Raw genomic sequence first — 15,000 nt, forward strand, 5'->3', positions numbered from 1 at the left:
GAAATCAAACCGCTGCTGCTAATTGCTTGGCAGATTTTTCCACGGATCTGTTGAGGTCATAGAGCAGATGGGATTTTACCCAGAATGCCCTGTGGCACCCGTTCTGTCTCACTCCCTGTCTCATGGCCTGTCTTGCTGCAGTACAGATTGGTGCCATCATCATCAGAGCCATATTGAGTTCCAGCATCAAAGCTTTTACACTAAATAGCAGTCTATTCATCACACACATAAAGACATTAAGGGTGGAACTGGATCACACACACACACACACACACACACACACACACATTATCATGTCACTGCTGTACTGAAATTAAACAACCATCCGTATAATATCAGCTCATTGGTGGTCGCGGTCCTGTGAGGATTGGTGAAGAGGGGTGCCAATACTTTGTGCAGCACAACAGATGGACTGCAGTCGATAAGTGTACAGCTATAACGTGGCCCGTGTGATGATGGAGGTATGGAGAGATTGTTGATTGAGATGGTTGAACAGACAGACAGATTGATGGTAGATAGACAGATAGATAGACTGATAGAGAGAGCGATAGATAGCAGTGAATTAGGAACAGTTGTCACCAAGCCCCACCCACTTTTCTTTGCTCCGCCCTGACTTCATAACTGGTGCTCATTCTCTTATTACAGTCAGCGCATTTGGCAGAAGCCGTTATCCAGAGCGACTTACGTTTATCTCGTTTATACAGCCGAGCAGTTCAGGGTTAAGGGCCTTACTCAAGGGCCCGACTGCGGCAGCTCGGTGGTGCTGGGATCTGAACTCGCGACCTTCTGATCGGTGGTCCAACATCACCACGGCGTTAAACACGAATGACTCCCAGATGATTCGTTTATCATGTTGCTGCTATTCTTACTCCAATTCTAAAGTCCCATGCTCAACACTGACCCCCAGCAGTGCAGCCCCTGTCTCACGGCCTGTCTCACGGCCTGTCTCACTGCCTGTCTCACTGCCTGTCTCACGGCCTGTCTCACTGCCTGTCTCACTCCCATGATATGACGTGTAGTGGTTCGGCAGTACAAATGCAGCCACTTCTATAACCTGACACACCTTAACCACTCCGGGAAAAACGAGACGAGAGAAAAGGCTTGTTAGTGCACCGAGTGGTAGAGCCCCACACACACACACACACACACACACACACACACACACACACACACACACACACACACACAGAATTTCCGAGTGAATGACCTCCGACTGTGGGTGCCTCTCCGTGTGTCAGTCAGCTATTGACTTTCCACTTACAACTCTCTGTGAGTGTGTGTGTGTGTGTGTGTGTTTAGACTCTAATGGAGATTTAGCAGCTATGATGTCATCAATATGGTCATATTTACCCCCTGTAATGTCTTATGATACCAATGACTGAGGTAACATTTCTGCTATTTATGTTCATACTTAACTCCTCTCTCCCTCTATCTCTCTCTCTCTCTCTCTCCCTCTATCTCTTCCCCCCCTCTCTCCCCGCACCGTGTCGTTTGAGTGTCTAAATACTATTTACCTGCTTAAAGACTTGCTCTAAAGCGCTCTTCTGCTGCCGCTGTCACCTTTGAATCCTCCCTAAACCCCTCGAAGGATTTTCCCTTTAGCCTTTAAAAACATCCCTGACCCCCCCCCGGGCAGTTTCGGAGAGACGGGGCGCCACAGTGTCACCCCTCTTCACCCTCTCGCGTCTAAATCCAATTAGGAGCAGGACAATGGGGGGATTATGGAAGGGGCGGGGGGATTATGGAGTGGGGGGGGGTTGGCATTTTTCAGAGCGAGTATGCATGGTGCTGCTGTATAGCGACCACGATAGTGTCATTAAATAATACGGTGTGTTTACTGCTCATGATGTTCAGTTCCTAAATTTTTTATCGATTATTCACTTGTATCTCGTTCACTTCACGGACCATGTGATGTCAAACCCCGCCCTGCACCCGTAGGCGTGGTCTGTTGTATTTTATCCAGTCGAATGTATATCTTCTGAAATGATCACGTTTTAAAAATAAATTAAACAAAAAAACAAAAATGGACAGGCCACGCCCACGAGTGACATCACAGGCTCGTATGCTAGTATAAACACTTACATGGTTTGCGTTTTGAATCTTAATTTTTTTTTTTTAAGATCAGTTTAAAAATTCCAAGAACTATGATATGACTGTCGTAGATAAATCAGCGTTAACATGGTAACCATGCAACACGGTCTCTAAGCAACAGCTTAACTACGCTGGACAGTTTATACCGAGTGTGAAAACGAGAGAAGAGAAGAAAGACATTAGAATGTTTGCTAACATTTGGCTTAGCTAGCATCTTTTCCACCTCAGACAAAAGTTTTGGCTAGAAAACACACTTATGTTTTACACACACACACACACACACACACACACACACACACACTCTCTCTCTCTCTCTCTCTCTCCCGCTCTCTCTCTCTCTCTCTCTCTGTTTAGTGTTTATCTCTCCATATTTGTCTCTCTAATCACTTCCTCCTTCTTCACCTGTCAGGGGTCGAGGCTAACCGAGGATTAGCTGAAAGTGTTGTGTTTAAAATCCTTCTTTTTGAAGCTTTAGGAAAGACAATAAGGGTTAAGTACGGTCTCAAGAATCATTAGCTAAATCTAATAACACACACACACACACACACACACACACAGGTTTTACAGGAGTGTTTTTATTAGATAGGGAAACATGTGAGAACTTGTACCCAGATACAGTCCTGAAGAAATTTCTAGAAAAGACAGCGCACTCTTTCTGCTCTACTAGCTAATGATCTAATTAGCATTTGGCAGCTAGAGCTAAATCCTGACAGACTACACGGTGAGGCTAAACGCATACAGGAAGCTCTGTGTCACAGCTAACATCGCTAACTTTATTTCATTACACACTTCTCTCAGTGTTGCCTTTGTAAACCGACTCCATTTCTCGGGTTTACTCATCTGCAGTGCATTATGGGTAATACACACAGAGAAGAACACCATACATAAGCTCACCTAGTTCTAGTGTTTTGGTACAACTAACCTATCTTCTAATAAGTACACTAACTAGTTTTCGTGAGTTTTAGTGTTTGGGACGGAGCCGTGTTTTGGACGGCACGCTGACTGTTTAAGGTATTAGCATTAGCGCTGTGCATTTGATGGCAGGAGGCCGAATGTTTAATGAGTCACTGCATTAATTGTGGAAGAAATGAATCCTTTAACCTCTAGGGTGATTTTTAAACCTACAATCCTTTTTCTCTTTCTCTCTCTCTCTCTTTCTCTTTTTCTTTTCTTCCCATTTTAAAAGGCTAAGCTGTGTGGCGAGAGTGAAAAGGCCCACCAACACTCTGATGAGGAGCAAAAGAGCCTTAATCCCATCAGATTAGCTCTCTTTATTTCAGTTCATGCCTTTTAGAGAGAGAAACATTCAAACCGTCCATCACATAAGGGCACTAAATTCCCAGTGCACTACAGAGAAGTGTTCTTATTCCCTTAAGTTAACAAATTGTACAGTGCACTATGTATGTGTAGTATGTGGTGCATACTATTTAGTACTCGTCGTTGGTCAGTTTAGGTAGCTAAGCAGTCATAGCAAAGCTTGAACAATTACCATGGCAACTGCCCTCACTCCTTACGGCTGCATTTTAAACTGCGTGTTGTCATACTAAAGAGCGTGCGGGAATAGTTCCGCGTACCGTGCGTTAACAGTACAAACTACTTAGTGAGAGATTATATCAAGGGTATAGTGGACAGGGAGAAGGGAATAGGGGCCGAGTGAGCTCAGTAAGGGGACAGAGAAGGTGTGTAGGGTGTAGTCGGGATTCTGTTAAGGGGATGGAGAGATGGTGTAGGGTGTAGGACGCAGGGTGTAGAGTGTACGGTGTAGGGAGTAGAGTGTAAGTCGTAGAGTGTTGGGTGTAGTCTGGAGGGCATAGACTGTAGGGTGTAGAGTGTGGACTGGAGGGCATAGGGTGTAGTCTGGAGGGTGTAGAGTGTGGACTGGAGGGCGTAGGGTGTAGACTGTAGGGTGTAGTCTGGAGGGCGTAGGGTGTAGTCTGGAGGGCGTAGGGTGTAGACTGTAGGGTGTAGTCTGGAGGGCGTAGGGTGTAGTCTGGAGGGTGTAGGGTGTAGTCTGGAGGGCGTAGGGTGTAGACTGTAGGGTGTAGTCTGGAGGGCGTAGGGTGTAGACTGTAGGGTGTAGTCTGGAGGGCGTAGAGTGTAGACTGTAGGGTGTAGTCTGGAGAGCGTAGGGTATAGACTGTAGGGTGTAGTCTGGAGGGCATAGGGTATAGACTGTAGGGTGTAGTCTGGAGGGCATAGGGTGTAGTCTGGAGGGTGTAGAGTGTAGTCTGGAGGTTGTAGAGTGTAGACGGTAGGGTGTAGTAGAGATTATATTTGCTAAGTGATGAAATAAAAGCAGTTTGCCATGTACTCTGCTTTTCTTGATCATGTGCTCCTGCAATCCCATGATCCTTTGCTCTCAGTACATCAGAGACTTTTTGTAATCCCCTGCCCTTAAAGTCTTGGCCACACACACACACACACACACACACACACACACACACACACACACACACACACGGTGACAGCATGTCCTGGCATCGCTCAGATGGAACAGCAAATCCGCTCTAATTGGCTCCAGAGTGCTGCGGCTGATTGGCTGGACAAAACATTGTTAGCAGAGGAGGTTGGCTCCGCCCCCTCGTTAGCGTGATGAACTCATTTAGTGATGGGGAGTGACATGTGGTGGAGAGAGGGAGAAGAGTGTGTGTGTGTGCGTGTGTGCGCGCACCCGCATGAGCGTATGCACCTCAAACCTCAGTGTGTTAGTTGCGTAAAAGGTAGGAAAGGAAAAAAAAACACAATTAGGGAAAGAGAAAAGAAGCAAATGAAAGAGCTAGAGAGAAAGAGGGAAAGGAGACGTGAACAATGGAAAAAAAAGAAAGAATGGAAAATAAAAAGATTGAAAATGGACAGAGAGAAAGAGGGGAGGCGAAACAGGAGAAAGAGAAAGAAAAATAAAGCGGGAAAGAATGAAAAAGGGAAAGAGTGAGAAAGGAGAAAAGAATGAATGGACAAAAGAAAGAGCCGGAAAAATTAAAAGAAAGAAATCTTAATAATATATTTTTTTTAAAGAAAGGGCTATTAAGTGAGTAAGTGTGTGTGTGTGTGTGTGTGTGTGTGTGTGATAACCCCCACTCTGTGTGTGTGAATGGTATCGGTGTTGGCGTGCCGTGTTTGTGTGATAGTGATGGATCACCACTCTTCCTCCTCCTCATTAATTTCATCACGTTATCGCCACACAGAGACGATCATACACACACACACACACACACGCCTGTAACATTCATTACACCCCAATCATCTCACACACACATACACGGTCATGGTGTGAGACTGCAAACGTGACCCACTTGGTCGCTCTTTGTGGGCAGGAAGTAATATTAAGTCCAGTGCTGTACTCCAAATCTATCCCATAATACCGCGTAACGTCACCGTTATAGCAACCAGCTCATCTTTAGACAAGATGTTGTCCGAAATCCGAAAACACGGTGTAGTTTTTATGCTTTCAGCGTCAAACGTGTGACAGTCACGTGTTTGTGTTTAAAATCATGACAACACCGTTGCTAGGCAACTGTATGTCCACAGAGCACAACCTAGATAATGACTCGGTCTGAAAATGTAGCTGTTAAACTGTGAAATACTTTCTACAGGCTGTTCTAACGGCACAGCGCCGGTGGAAACGAAGCAGGACGATGAGAAATATCAACATTTCTCTCAGATATGTCGACAGAAGCAGAGAAAAACGCTTCTATCTGGCTACTATTGCACTGTTATTACGCTAGCATGAACCGCTAATCAGACGTCCATGAGCGTAGCGAGAGGCGTAGTGAGATGCGTCTGTGTCGCGTCATAGGAACGAAACTATTGTGAAGTTTTCTCATAAACACAGCGAACACGACCGTATCCAAACACAGCGTCGGACGCGGCTGTTAGCCATTAGCTAGCTAGTCACTCTGGTTTCTCTCAGTGTTGTCTCAGGGAGTGTTTCCTCGACCGCCGTCGCCTCCGGCTCGTTCGAAATCGACAAGCAGGTTTCTGTAAAGCTGCTTTTGTGACGGCGTTTATTGTTAAAAGCGCCGTGTAAATAAAATTGTGTTGAGTTGAAGTGAGTAGCTAATTGTTTAGCGTCCACAACAGATTCTGGGACTGAAACTGCTGAATAGTTCCCCGTAACACGTTGTCGTGTTTTATACCACAGCGCCACTGCTGTTGCGTTCTCAAACGGGCAGAAGGGGTTGATTAATCGTTCTGTAGACCTTTTTGGTGTTGGTTTCGAAGAGACCCGAGTAGCCTAGCAACGTGACACTACGTGGTAACAATCAGAGCTAAAATGTTATTTACTTATTATTATTATTATTATTATTATTATTATGCATCATGGATTAGCAGTGAAAGAAAGGAAGTGCTATTTGGCTAAACTAACACTTTCAAAATGATGTAACTCTGGAAGATCCGTAAGTTTTGGCATCCTGTCAGAGACTAAATGATGCTAAGCGGTGGTTTAAGCTGCAACAACCGGACACGCGTACACAACTTGTTAGCTAGCTAAACGTCTCCATTATAGGCGACTCCACAGTAAGCGTGACCCCTAGCCGTCAACTAGTTTCTCGATGTCGATTTTAAGCGAGCTGTAGTACGTAGGTTTGTTAACGCAAACTGAATTAGACGTGTCCGCTAACTAGCCTGTGAAATTCTTAGTTAGCGAGACAGCGGCACTGCTGTGATAGTTAGCTGTTAGCTACTTTGCTTAAAGAAGGAGCTCCTCGGACCGGTTATCCCTCCCTAACCACGGTTCTGATTTTAACCTCTGTAATATTTGCTATCGTTTCTATAGTAACGGCGAATACGCAGGGGACTCGTATAGTAGACGCTCCGCGTGATCTGGCGCTCCAGCCTGTCGTTATTTAAAACGAAAAGACGTTTCCTGACTGACCTGGTGACGTTTTCTGTTATGGAAGGAGTCTCCAGCGTCAGCGCTTTGTCACAGGAAAGTCTTCGGGTTTGTGGTTTCTAAGCAGCGTGATTTTCATTGTCGTTGTATTAACTTCGAGCGAGGGAACGAAGAGAGGCTGGTGAAGAAAACGACGTTTCGACACTGACACGTTGCTGACCGTTTCCGGAGCGTTCTACGGCTTTACGTGCAAGTTTAAAACGGATAAAAACAAAATGAAAACATGATGATGTTTAATAAATGAAGAATTGTAATCGGCGCTGTGGAATAAGAGGAATGAAATCACCGGGACCCCTGTCGTGGATTGTTTTCGTACAACTGCATGTCCCGGAAGTGTTTTATTCCTTACGTAGGACCCTTAGTGTTTACTATAATACTTGTGTGTGGGGGGTTTTTTTTTTTGTTTTTTTTTTGGCTTTTTCTTATCGTTTCTGAAACAGCAGTGCTCCTGCTGCCCTTCACACACACTCTTCACACTCATTTATCTTAAAAAGAGAGGGATAGATAGCTCTCTCTCTTCTCTCTCTCTCTCTCTCTCTCTCTCCTCTCTCTCTCTCTATCTATCCTTTTTTTTCGTGGTGCTGCATTTTCAATTAAATTCCATTCAGTTTTGTCAGAGACAGAGCACATGCTCTCTAGTAGCGGTCCCTTGTGTGTGTGTGTGTGTGTGTGTGTGTGTGTGTGTGTGTGTGTAGGTGCTTGGAGGACATGGGCTCCTTTGGCAAGAGGACAGCTCGTGTGTGTGTGTGTGTGTGTGTGTGTGTGTGTGTGTGTGATGTGTCCTTCTTCATCTCAGACTCATTTCTGTGCCTGACAGAGACAAATGACATCACTCAGAAATGAGACGCAGCCGCCGAAACAGGTTGAGTGGTTCCCAATGACACACACACACACACACACACACACACACACACACACACACACACACTCAGAATTCTTTGTTGTCTGCATGATGTTGTGCTCTCTGCGCTTATAAGCCTCAGATCTTCGAAGGGCACTTCAGATGAGTGCGCACTATTTATTCTCCGATTTAATTCACTTACATTTAATCAAATGGGCTGAATAGGGCACGATGCCACACACTCTCTCTCTCTCTCTCTCTCTCTCTCTCTCACACACACACACACACACAAATGTGTTAGAGAAACTGAACACACTCGAGGTCAGAGGTCACCGCTTCCTCTATGCTACTAGATTGCTTTACTGAGCGGGAGGTTCTGTGCCATGTATTTTAGAAATAAACCTTTTTGTGATTGGGACTCTTCTGCAAGGACAATATGTTTGGACATAGTAAAAAAAAATTATTATTATTTGATTTTTTTAGATTTCAGATCTGAAAGTAAAGGGGAGGAATGGAACGGAACAATAAAAGTAAAATAAATTCAATAACAAAAAGTAAAAAATGTCAAACAAAAAAAGAAAATAAAGACAAAATAAAATAAAAAAAAAAAACAAATAAAAATAATTGAAAACAAGCACAAAAACCCAAATTAATACAAAACAGCATAAAAAATGTAAATAAAACATAAACAAAATAAAATAAAATCAATAGGAAAGAAATCAAACCCAAGTAAAATAAACACAAAACAAAATAAAAATGAAACAAACTGTAAACAAAACAAAATAATATCCACTTTTAAAAACAAACCCAAAACAAACCCAAGTAAAATGAACACAAAACACGGAGACGGAGACGGACACAGACACAGAGATGGACAGAGACAGACACATAGAGACAGACACGGACAGAGACAGACACACGGACACGGACACAGAGACGGACCGAGACAGACACATAGAGACAGACACATAGAGACAGAGACGGACACGGACACAGAGATGGAGACGGAGACAGAGACGGACAGAGACAGACACATAGAGACAGAGACGGACAGAGGCAGACACATAGAGACGGACACAGAGACGGACAGAGACAGACACATAGAGACAGAGACGGAGAGAGACAGACACATAGAGACAGAGATGGACACAGAGACGGACAGAGACAGACACATAGAGACAGAGACGGACAGAGGCAGACACATAGAGACGGACACAGAGACGGACAGAGACAGACACATAGAGACAGACACGGACACAGAGACGGACACAGAGACGGAGACGGACAGAGACAGACACATAGAGACAGAGACGGACACAGAGACGGAGACGGACAGAGACAGACACATAGAGATGGACAAACACGGACAGAGACAGAGTGGGACGGACACCGAGCCGGAGACAGAGACAGAGACAGGGTTCTTTTTTCAGGCAGTGAAAGATATTTGTAAATCGGAATGTTCTGGAGTGAGACGAGGGATTTTCAGTGGGGGTTTTGTATTTAATTTTTTTACAATATCTTTGGAGGCTGGTATTTCTCCCACTGTGTGTGAGGAGTGTTTTCTCGCCACGTTAGCTGTGATACTGTCGCAGCTATAATCCTCATTTAATTGAACTCCTGAGACTTTAAAGCACGAGTATGTGTCTGACAGCAGCCGTGACGTGTGTGTGTGTGTGTGTGTGTGTGTGTGTGTGTGTGTGTGTGTGTGTGTGTGAGGGACCCAGCTGCTCTCCTACTTTAATGAGCTCTTCTCACCACTAACGTTACCGTCAGTTGCTAACCGCCAATTTGAATATTTGTGATTCAGTCTGTTCTTTATCTCCGTTCTCTTCTCCTCGCTTCCTGGTCTGTCGGTACAGTGTGACTCCATGCCCGTGTCCTGGATGTCTGTCTGCATCCCAGCTGCATCATGTCTGCTCATAGACGAGGTGGGGAAGGTGATGTGACGTGATGAATAGTCTGGTATTTATTTGAGGGTAATCACAAAAGGGTATTATTGGAGTTTTATAAAAAATAAAAAAGGAAGAACTCAAAACTCCTCTGACAGACGACATGGAGAAGAAATGCCCTAAGATGAAGACCCGTGAGAGTTTGACGTTTCCACTAGGGCGGTATTTTGTGGTTTTAAATCAGAAGGTGGGAGCAGCGCTGTGTGGAAAACTTTCCCTGGTGTGGATGATGTACTGATGATAAAGGGATGATAAAGGTGTGTGTCGTGTGCGTATTGACCGAGTGGTTATGAATGGATCGGCTCTCCCGAGTGTGTGAGTGTGTGTGTGTGTGTGAGTGTGTGTGAGTGTGTTACTGATCACCGTTTAGTGGAGTGTGTGCTTTTTCACTCAGACTGAATGGAGCTCGTTTGGCTCTTTAAAGAATCTCTGCTTCGTGAAGGTTGATCAATAAGACACATCCATCGTGCTGCTGCCGACCGACCGCGCTCACTGTGATGGATGATCACACACACACACACACACACACACACACACACGTTTCACACGTCAACTTCTCTCTTTCTCTCCATTATATTTGTTCTGTCGAATTCTCCGTTCTGATTGGTCGGGAGGTGTTGGTTAAACGCGTGCTCGATTGCATTGCGCGTATAGTGAAGTTTCCTTTGTTGGGATTTTTGGAAGGAGTCTCCAGTGTCAGTGACTGTGTATAGTTGCTGTAACCTGTATAACTAACAGGAAACACGTCGTGTCTCTGGACCTTCCCCGAGTTTAACTGTAACTATAAACGGATTAAAAAAAAAAAAAGGCAGACATCGTTTATAAATGAAACACCGCCATTGCTGATTATCGCTGTGGCGTAAGAGGAATAAAACACTTCGGAAAAGCGCCGTTATCGGAAACTAATCAACTCCGGGGTCACAGCACCGTCAGTGATTCATTTCCTGTAAAAGCTTCTCATATTCATCTCTCTCTCTCTCTCTCTCTCTCTCTCTCTCTCTCAGTTGTTGGCCTATGCAGATGGACTGCACGGGAAGTGGATGTTCTCGGAGATGCGAGCGATCTTCTCGCGGCGGTTCCTCCTGCAGAACACGGCACTGGAGATCTTCATGGCCAGTCGGAGTAAGAGTTTACGATTCATCCTTCTTTTTTTTTTTTTTTTTTTTAAATAAGCGATACGTGATCTTAAAATTTATATGTATGACATCACTGATATCTCAAACTTTACAGCTTTGTCTCCTCATGACGTAAAAGATGGCAATGAGATGGTATTTGACACAGATTCTTTTTTTTTTTTCTTCTTCTTCTTCTTTTTTGCCTTTATTTTTATTTATATCACGTTATCTGATTCGTTCTGTTGGTCAGAAGGAAGGAAGGTGTTGATTCGTTTTCTGTAACAGCAGCTCTGACAGTAGTGCCAGTTGTTTTCACTGCGTTGCCGTTTCTATGGTAACAACCCGCAGTGGGACTTGTCCAATGGAAGAAGAAAAAAAAAACGTGTGTTATCATCGATATGATGAGTTATTACGTTCTTACGGTGTTTTCTATAAGCAGACTTTTATCGAACGATTATGGAAGGAGTCTCCAGTGTCAGAAATAAAGCTTCTTAATGTTTACGTTTATTTTAACGTCAAGAGAGAGAGAGAGAGAGAGAGAGAGAGAAAACCAGCCACCGGTGATGGACCGAGCTGCTAAACCGGCTTCTTTCACAGACGTTAAACGCAACTATAAATGAATAAAAATTACAATGGGTCATTCTTTAATTACTTAAAAAAAAAAGTAGTGTAATTGTTGAGAAATTGCTGCGGTATAAGAGGAATGAAACACTTCAGGATGCGCTATTATGGGAGAATACTGACCATGCTTTCACACACACACACACACACACACCCGTGTTGTTGATTATTTTCCTATAACATCACTCATCACTCTAATGTTGTTCTTGTTGTCTTTTTCTCTCTTCAGCCTCGGTGATGTTTAACTTTGCTGATGCTGCAACAGTAAAGAAAGTCGTTTACGTGCTGCCTAGAGTCGGAGTCGGCACCAACTTCGGCCTCCCTCAGACCAGGTGTGTGTGTGTGTGTGTATGTAGAGGGGGATGTTGGTGTACCACGGTCTAATTAGCTCCACACAAACACGGTCCACATCATTTATTTATCTCCCAGACTGAGACGTAAATAGAGTGTGTACAGCACCTGCAGGGCAAAATGAGGGGAAACAAACACACACACACACACACACACACACACACACACACCTAACACTAAGGTAAAATTCCCTTCCAGTTTTTTTTTTTTCTCCCTAAACCTCTCCTGAAATTCCCTCTTCTAATGTGCTTCTAACTTCCCCCCCTAAATATTTCTAAAGTTGCCTTAATATTCTCTTAAACCACCTTTAACACCTTTATAGTTTTCACATTTATAGCTAAAATTCTCCCAACGTGCTCTAACATTTCACTCAATGCTCCCTATTTAAAAAGAAAAAAAAAAAAAAAGGAGGAAAATAGCTCAAATTAAATGACGTGCGTTTGAAATGAACATAATTAAGCAGATGGAAATATCTCGGATAACTCGAATTTAAATATCTTGACGCTCTTTTCTCGTTATTATTTTATTCCTCCTCATGAAATTGCGCCTAAACGGATATACACCCGAAAGCGATGAAACCCGAGTTTAGAAATGATTTATTTGTATTAGTTTGGCATCTCATTATTTTGCTTCTCTCATTTATTAAGCAGAAAGATTTTTTTAAAAATCTGTCAGTTTCAAGCTTCAAATTTGGGGGGGAAAAAAAATATAAGTAAAAATGTGCTGGAGACTTGTAATATTTGTTTTATAATAAATCATAAAAGAAAATATTTTTACATTTTTTTTTCTGCATCTATTCAAAATATTCTCCTTGATATTCGAAGATAGAGATTTGCGATGATTTTAAGTCGCACTTAGCATAAAATAACCGAATAAAGTAGCTCTAGATTTAAATATTTCCTGCATTTTGTAAATATTCCTCAATTGTTTACTTAACAGTAAATTATTTAAATGTTTTTTTTAATGAGATTTTCCATAATATTCCAATAACATTGTTAATAATTATGTATTGTAAAATGATCCTAACTATCCTGTCAAATTTCTGTAATATCTATATAAAAATTTCTACATTTTTTCCTCCCAATATTACTTTATCGTTTCTTTTGTTTGTTTGTTTGTTTGTTTGTTTACGTTCCCTGAATGCTCCCATTCACTTGATCCCATGACACCCCTCCATCATTCCCCCTTTGGCGTTCCTGCGGCACTTTTTTTTCCCCCCCACAACCTTCCTTAAATTTTCTTCAAACCATGTGATCCCTCCATCAGGCGTTAATGAGTGTAATCACACACCCTGGCAGTGATGAATTCTCTAATTTGGCTTTGTGTTAATGGGAAGCTGGGTCATTTATTTTTGTGTCCATGAGTGAGTAACACACACACACACACGCACACACACACGCACACACACACTTCAGACTTTAAAACTGTGCTGTGTGTGTCCATATGGTGGAATGTTTAATGTATATAAAGCAGATGCTCTGGAGTCACTGAGCTAACGGATCGGCTCGTCCTTAATTCTTCAAGAATCTGTGGTAATCGAATGAGACAGATTCCAATAAACGTTTAGCTGTTTGTTTCGGGTTCAGGGTTGCCAGGTCGCATGATTAGGCCAATTTGGTATAAAAACCAACCACGACCCTGGCAACCAGCCAGCTAGCAGTTGGGTTTAGTTTGGTTACAGTCTACTAGGAACAATGAATTTAGTTAGGGTGGCTAGCATTCGGGTTTAGTTTGGTTACAGTCTACTAGGAACAATGAATTTAGTTAGGGTGGCTAGCATTCGGGTTTAGTTTGGTTACAGTCTACTAGGAACAATGAATTTAGTTAGGGTGGCTAGCATTCGGGTTTAGTTTGGTTACAGTCTACTAGGAACAATGAATTTAGTTAGGGTGGCTAGCATTTGGGTTTAGTTTGGTTACAGTCTACTAGGAACAATGAATTTAGTTAGGGTGGCTAGCATTCGGGTTTAGTTTGGTTACAGTATACTAGGAACAATGAGTTTAGTTAGGGTGGCTAGCATTTGGGTTTAGTTTGGTTACAGTATACTAGGAACAATGAGTTTAGTTAGGGTAGCTAGCATTTGGGTGGCTCAGCCGTTAAGGCTCTGGGTTACTTATCAGAAGGTCGGGGGTTCAAGCCCCAGAACTGCCAAGCTGCCACCGTTTGGTCCTTGAGCAAGCCCCTTAACCTTCCCTGCTTCGGGGCGCCGTATCACGACTGACCCTGCGCTCTGACCCCAACTTCCTAACAAGCTGGGACATACGAAGAAAAGAATTCCACTGCTCTGTAATGTATATGTGAGCAATAAAGACTTCTTCTCCTTCTTGTCTTTCTTCTGCTTCTTATTCCTTGACACAGGCGGATTTCTCTAGCAACTCCTAAACAGCTATTTAAAGCCTCCAACATGACTCAGCGCTGGCAGAAACGCGAAATCTCCAACTTCGAGTACCTCATGTTCCTCAACACCATCGCAGGTGATAACGCTCAAAAATACAAATAAAGCTTTTATTTAAACTCTTGTTTCCATAGAAGCTAGTGAGGAAACTGTGGCACAAGGAAAACCCATGGAAGAAGAAAGTCTGACTGTGTGAATGTAGGAATGTGAACCTGTCTGGACAGTTCAGTGACGCCATGTTTACCTCGTTTTCAGGCCGCACTTATAACGACCTGAATCAGTATCCTGTGTTTCCCTGGATCATCAGCAACTACGACAGCGAAGAGCTCGACCTCACACTGCCCAGCAACTACAGAGACCTGAGCAAGGTACACATACACACACGCACACACACACACACACACACACACACATACACACAGAGACTCGTTTGATTCACACTCTTCTGATTTTGAGTCGAGTTGTATTTAGCTTCAGTGTTAGTACAGGTGGAGAAAGAGACAGACTGAGAGACACGCAGACTTGCTAAGAGAGACAGACTGGTTGAGAAGGAAAGACAGACTGAGAGAGACAGACTGAGAATTACAGACAGACTGATAGAGACAGAGAGAGTAGGAGACAGACAGACGAAGAACCACAGACAGGTAGATTGAGTGAGACAGGCTGAGAATCACAGACAGATTGAGAGAGAAAGACTGAGACTCACAGGCAGACAGATTGAGAGAGACTGATGGACAGATTGT

At 43.4% G+C, this 15,000-nt stretch overlaps 1 protein-coding gene across 5 annotated transcripts in view; it reads left to right on the forward strand.

Annotated features, from left to right (window-relative positions):
- lrba (LPS responsive beige-like anchor protein) overlaps window positions 1-15,000 on the forward strand; it is a 221,912-nt gene that overhangs the window by 143,760 nt on the left and 63,152 nt on the right. For 4 of the 5 annotated variants that reach the window (XM_053619041.1, XM_053619044.1, XM_053619042.1 and 1 more), the window contains 4 exons: window positions 10,780-10,897; window positions 11,741-11,843; window positions 14,221-14,336; window positions 14,513-14,625. In XM_053619041.1, coding sequence (XP_053475016.1) covers window positions 10,780-10,897; window positions 11,741-11,843; window positions 14,221-14,336; window positions 14,513-14,625 — 450 coding nt within the window. Of the gene's footprint in view, window positions 1-9,938; window positions 10,033-10,779; window positions 10,898-11,740; window positions 11,844-14,220; window positions 14,337-14,512; window positions 14,626-15,000 lie in introns of those variants that run through there. The other variant, XM_053619046.1, reaches the window with a different exon arrangement.

The sequence above is a fragment of the Ictalurus furcatus genome, chromosome 29 (genome assembly GCF_023375685.1).
Source record: "Ictalurus furcatus strain D&B chromosome 29, Billie_1.0, whole genome shotgun sequence".
Classification (NCBI taxonomy): Eukaryota; Metazoa; Chordata; class Actinopteri; order Siluriformes; family Ictaluridae; genus Ictalurus; species Ictalurus furcatus.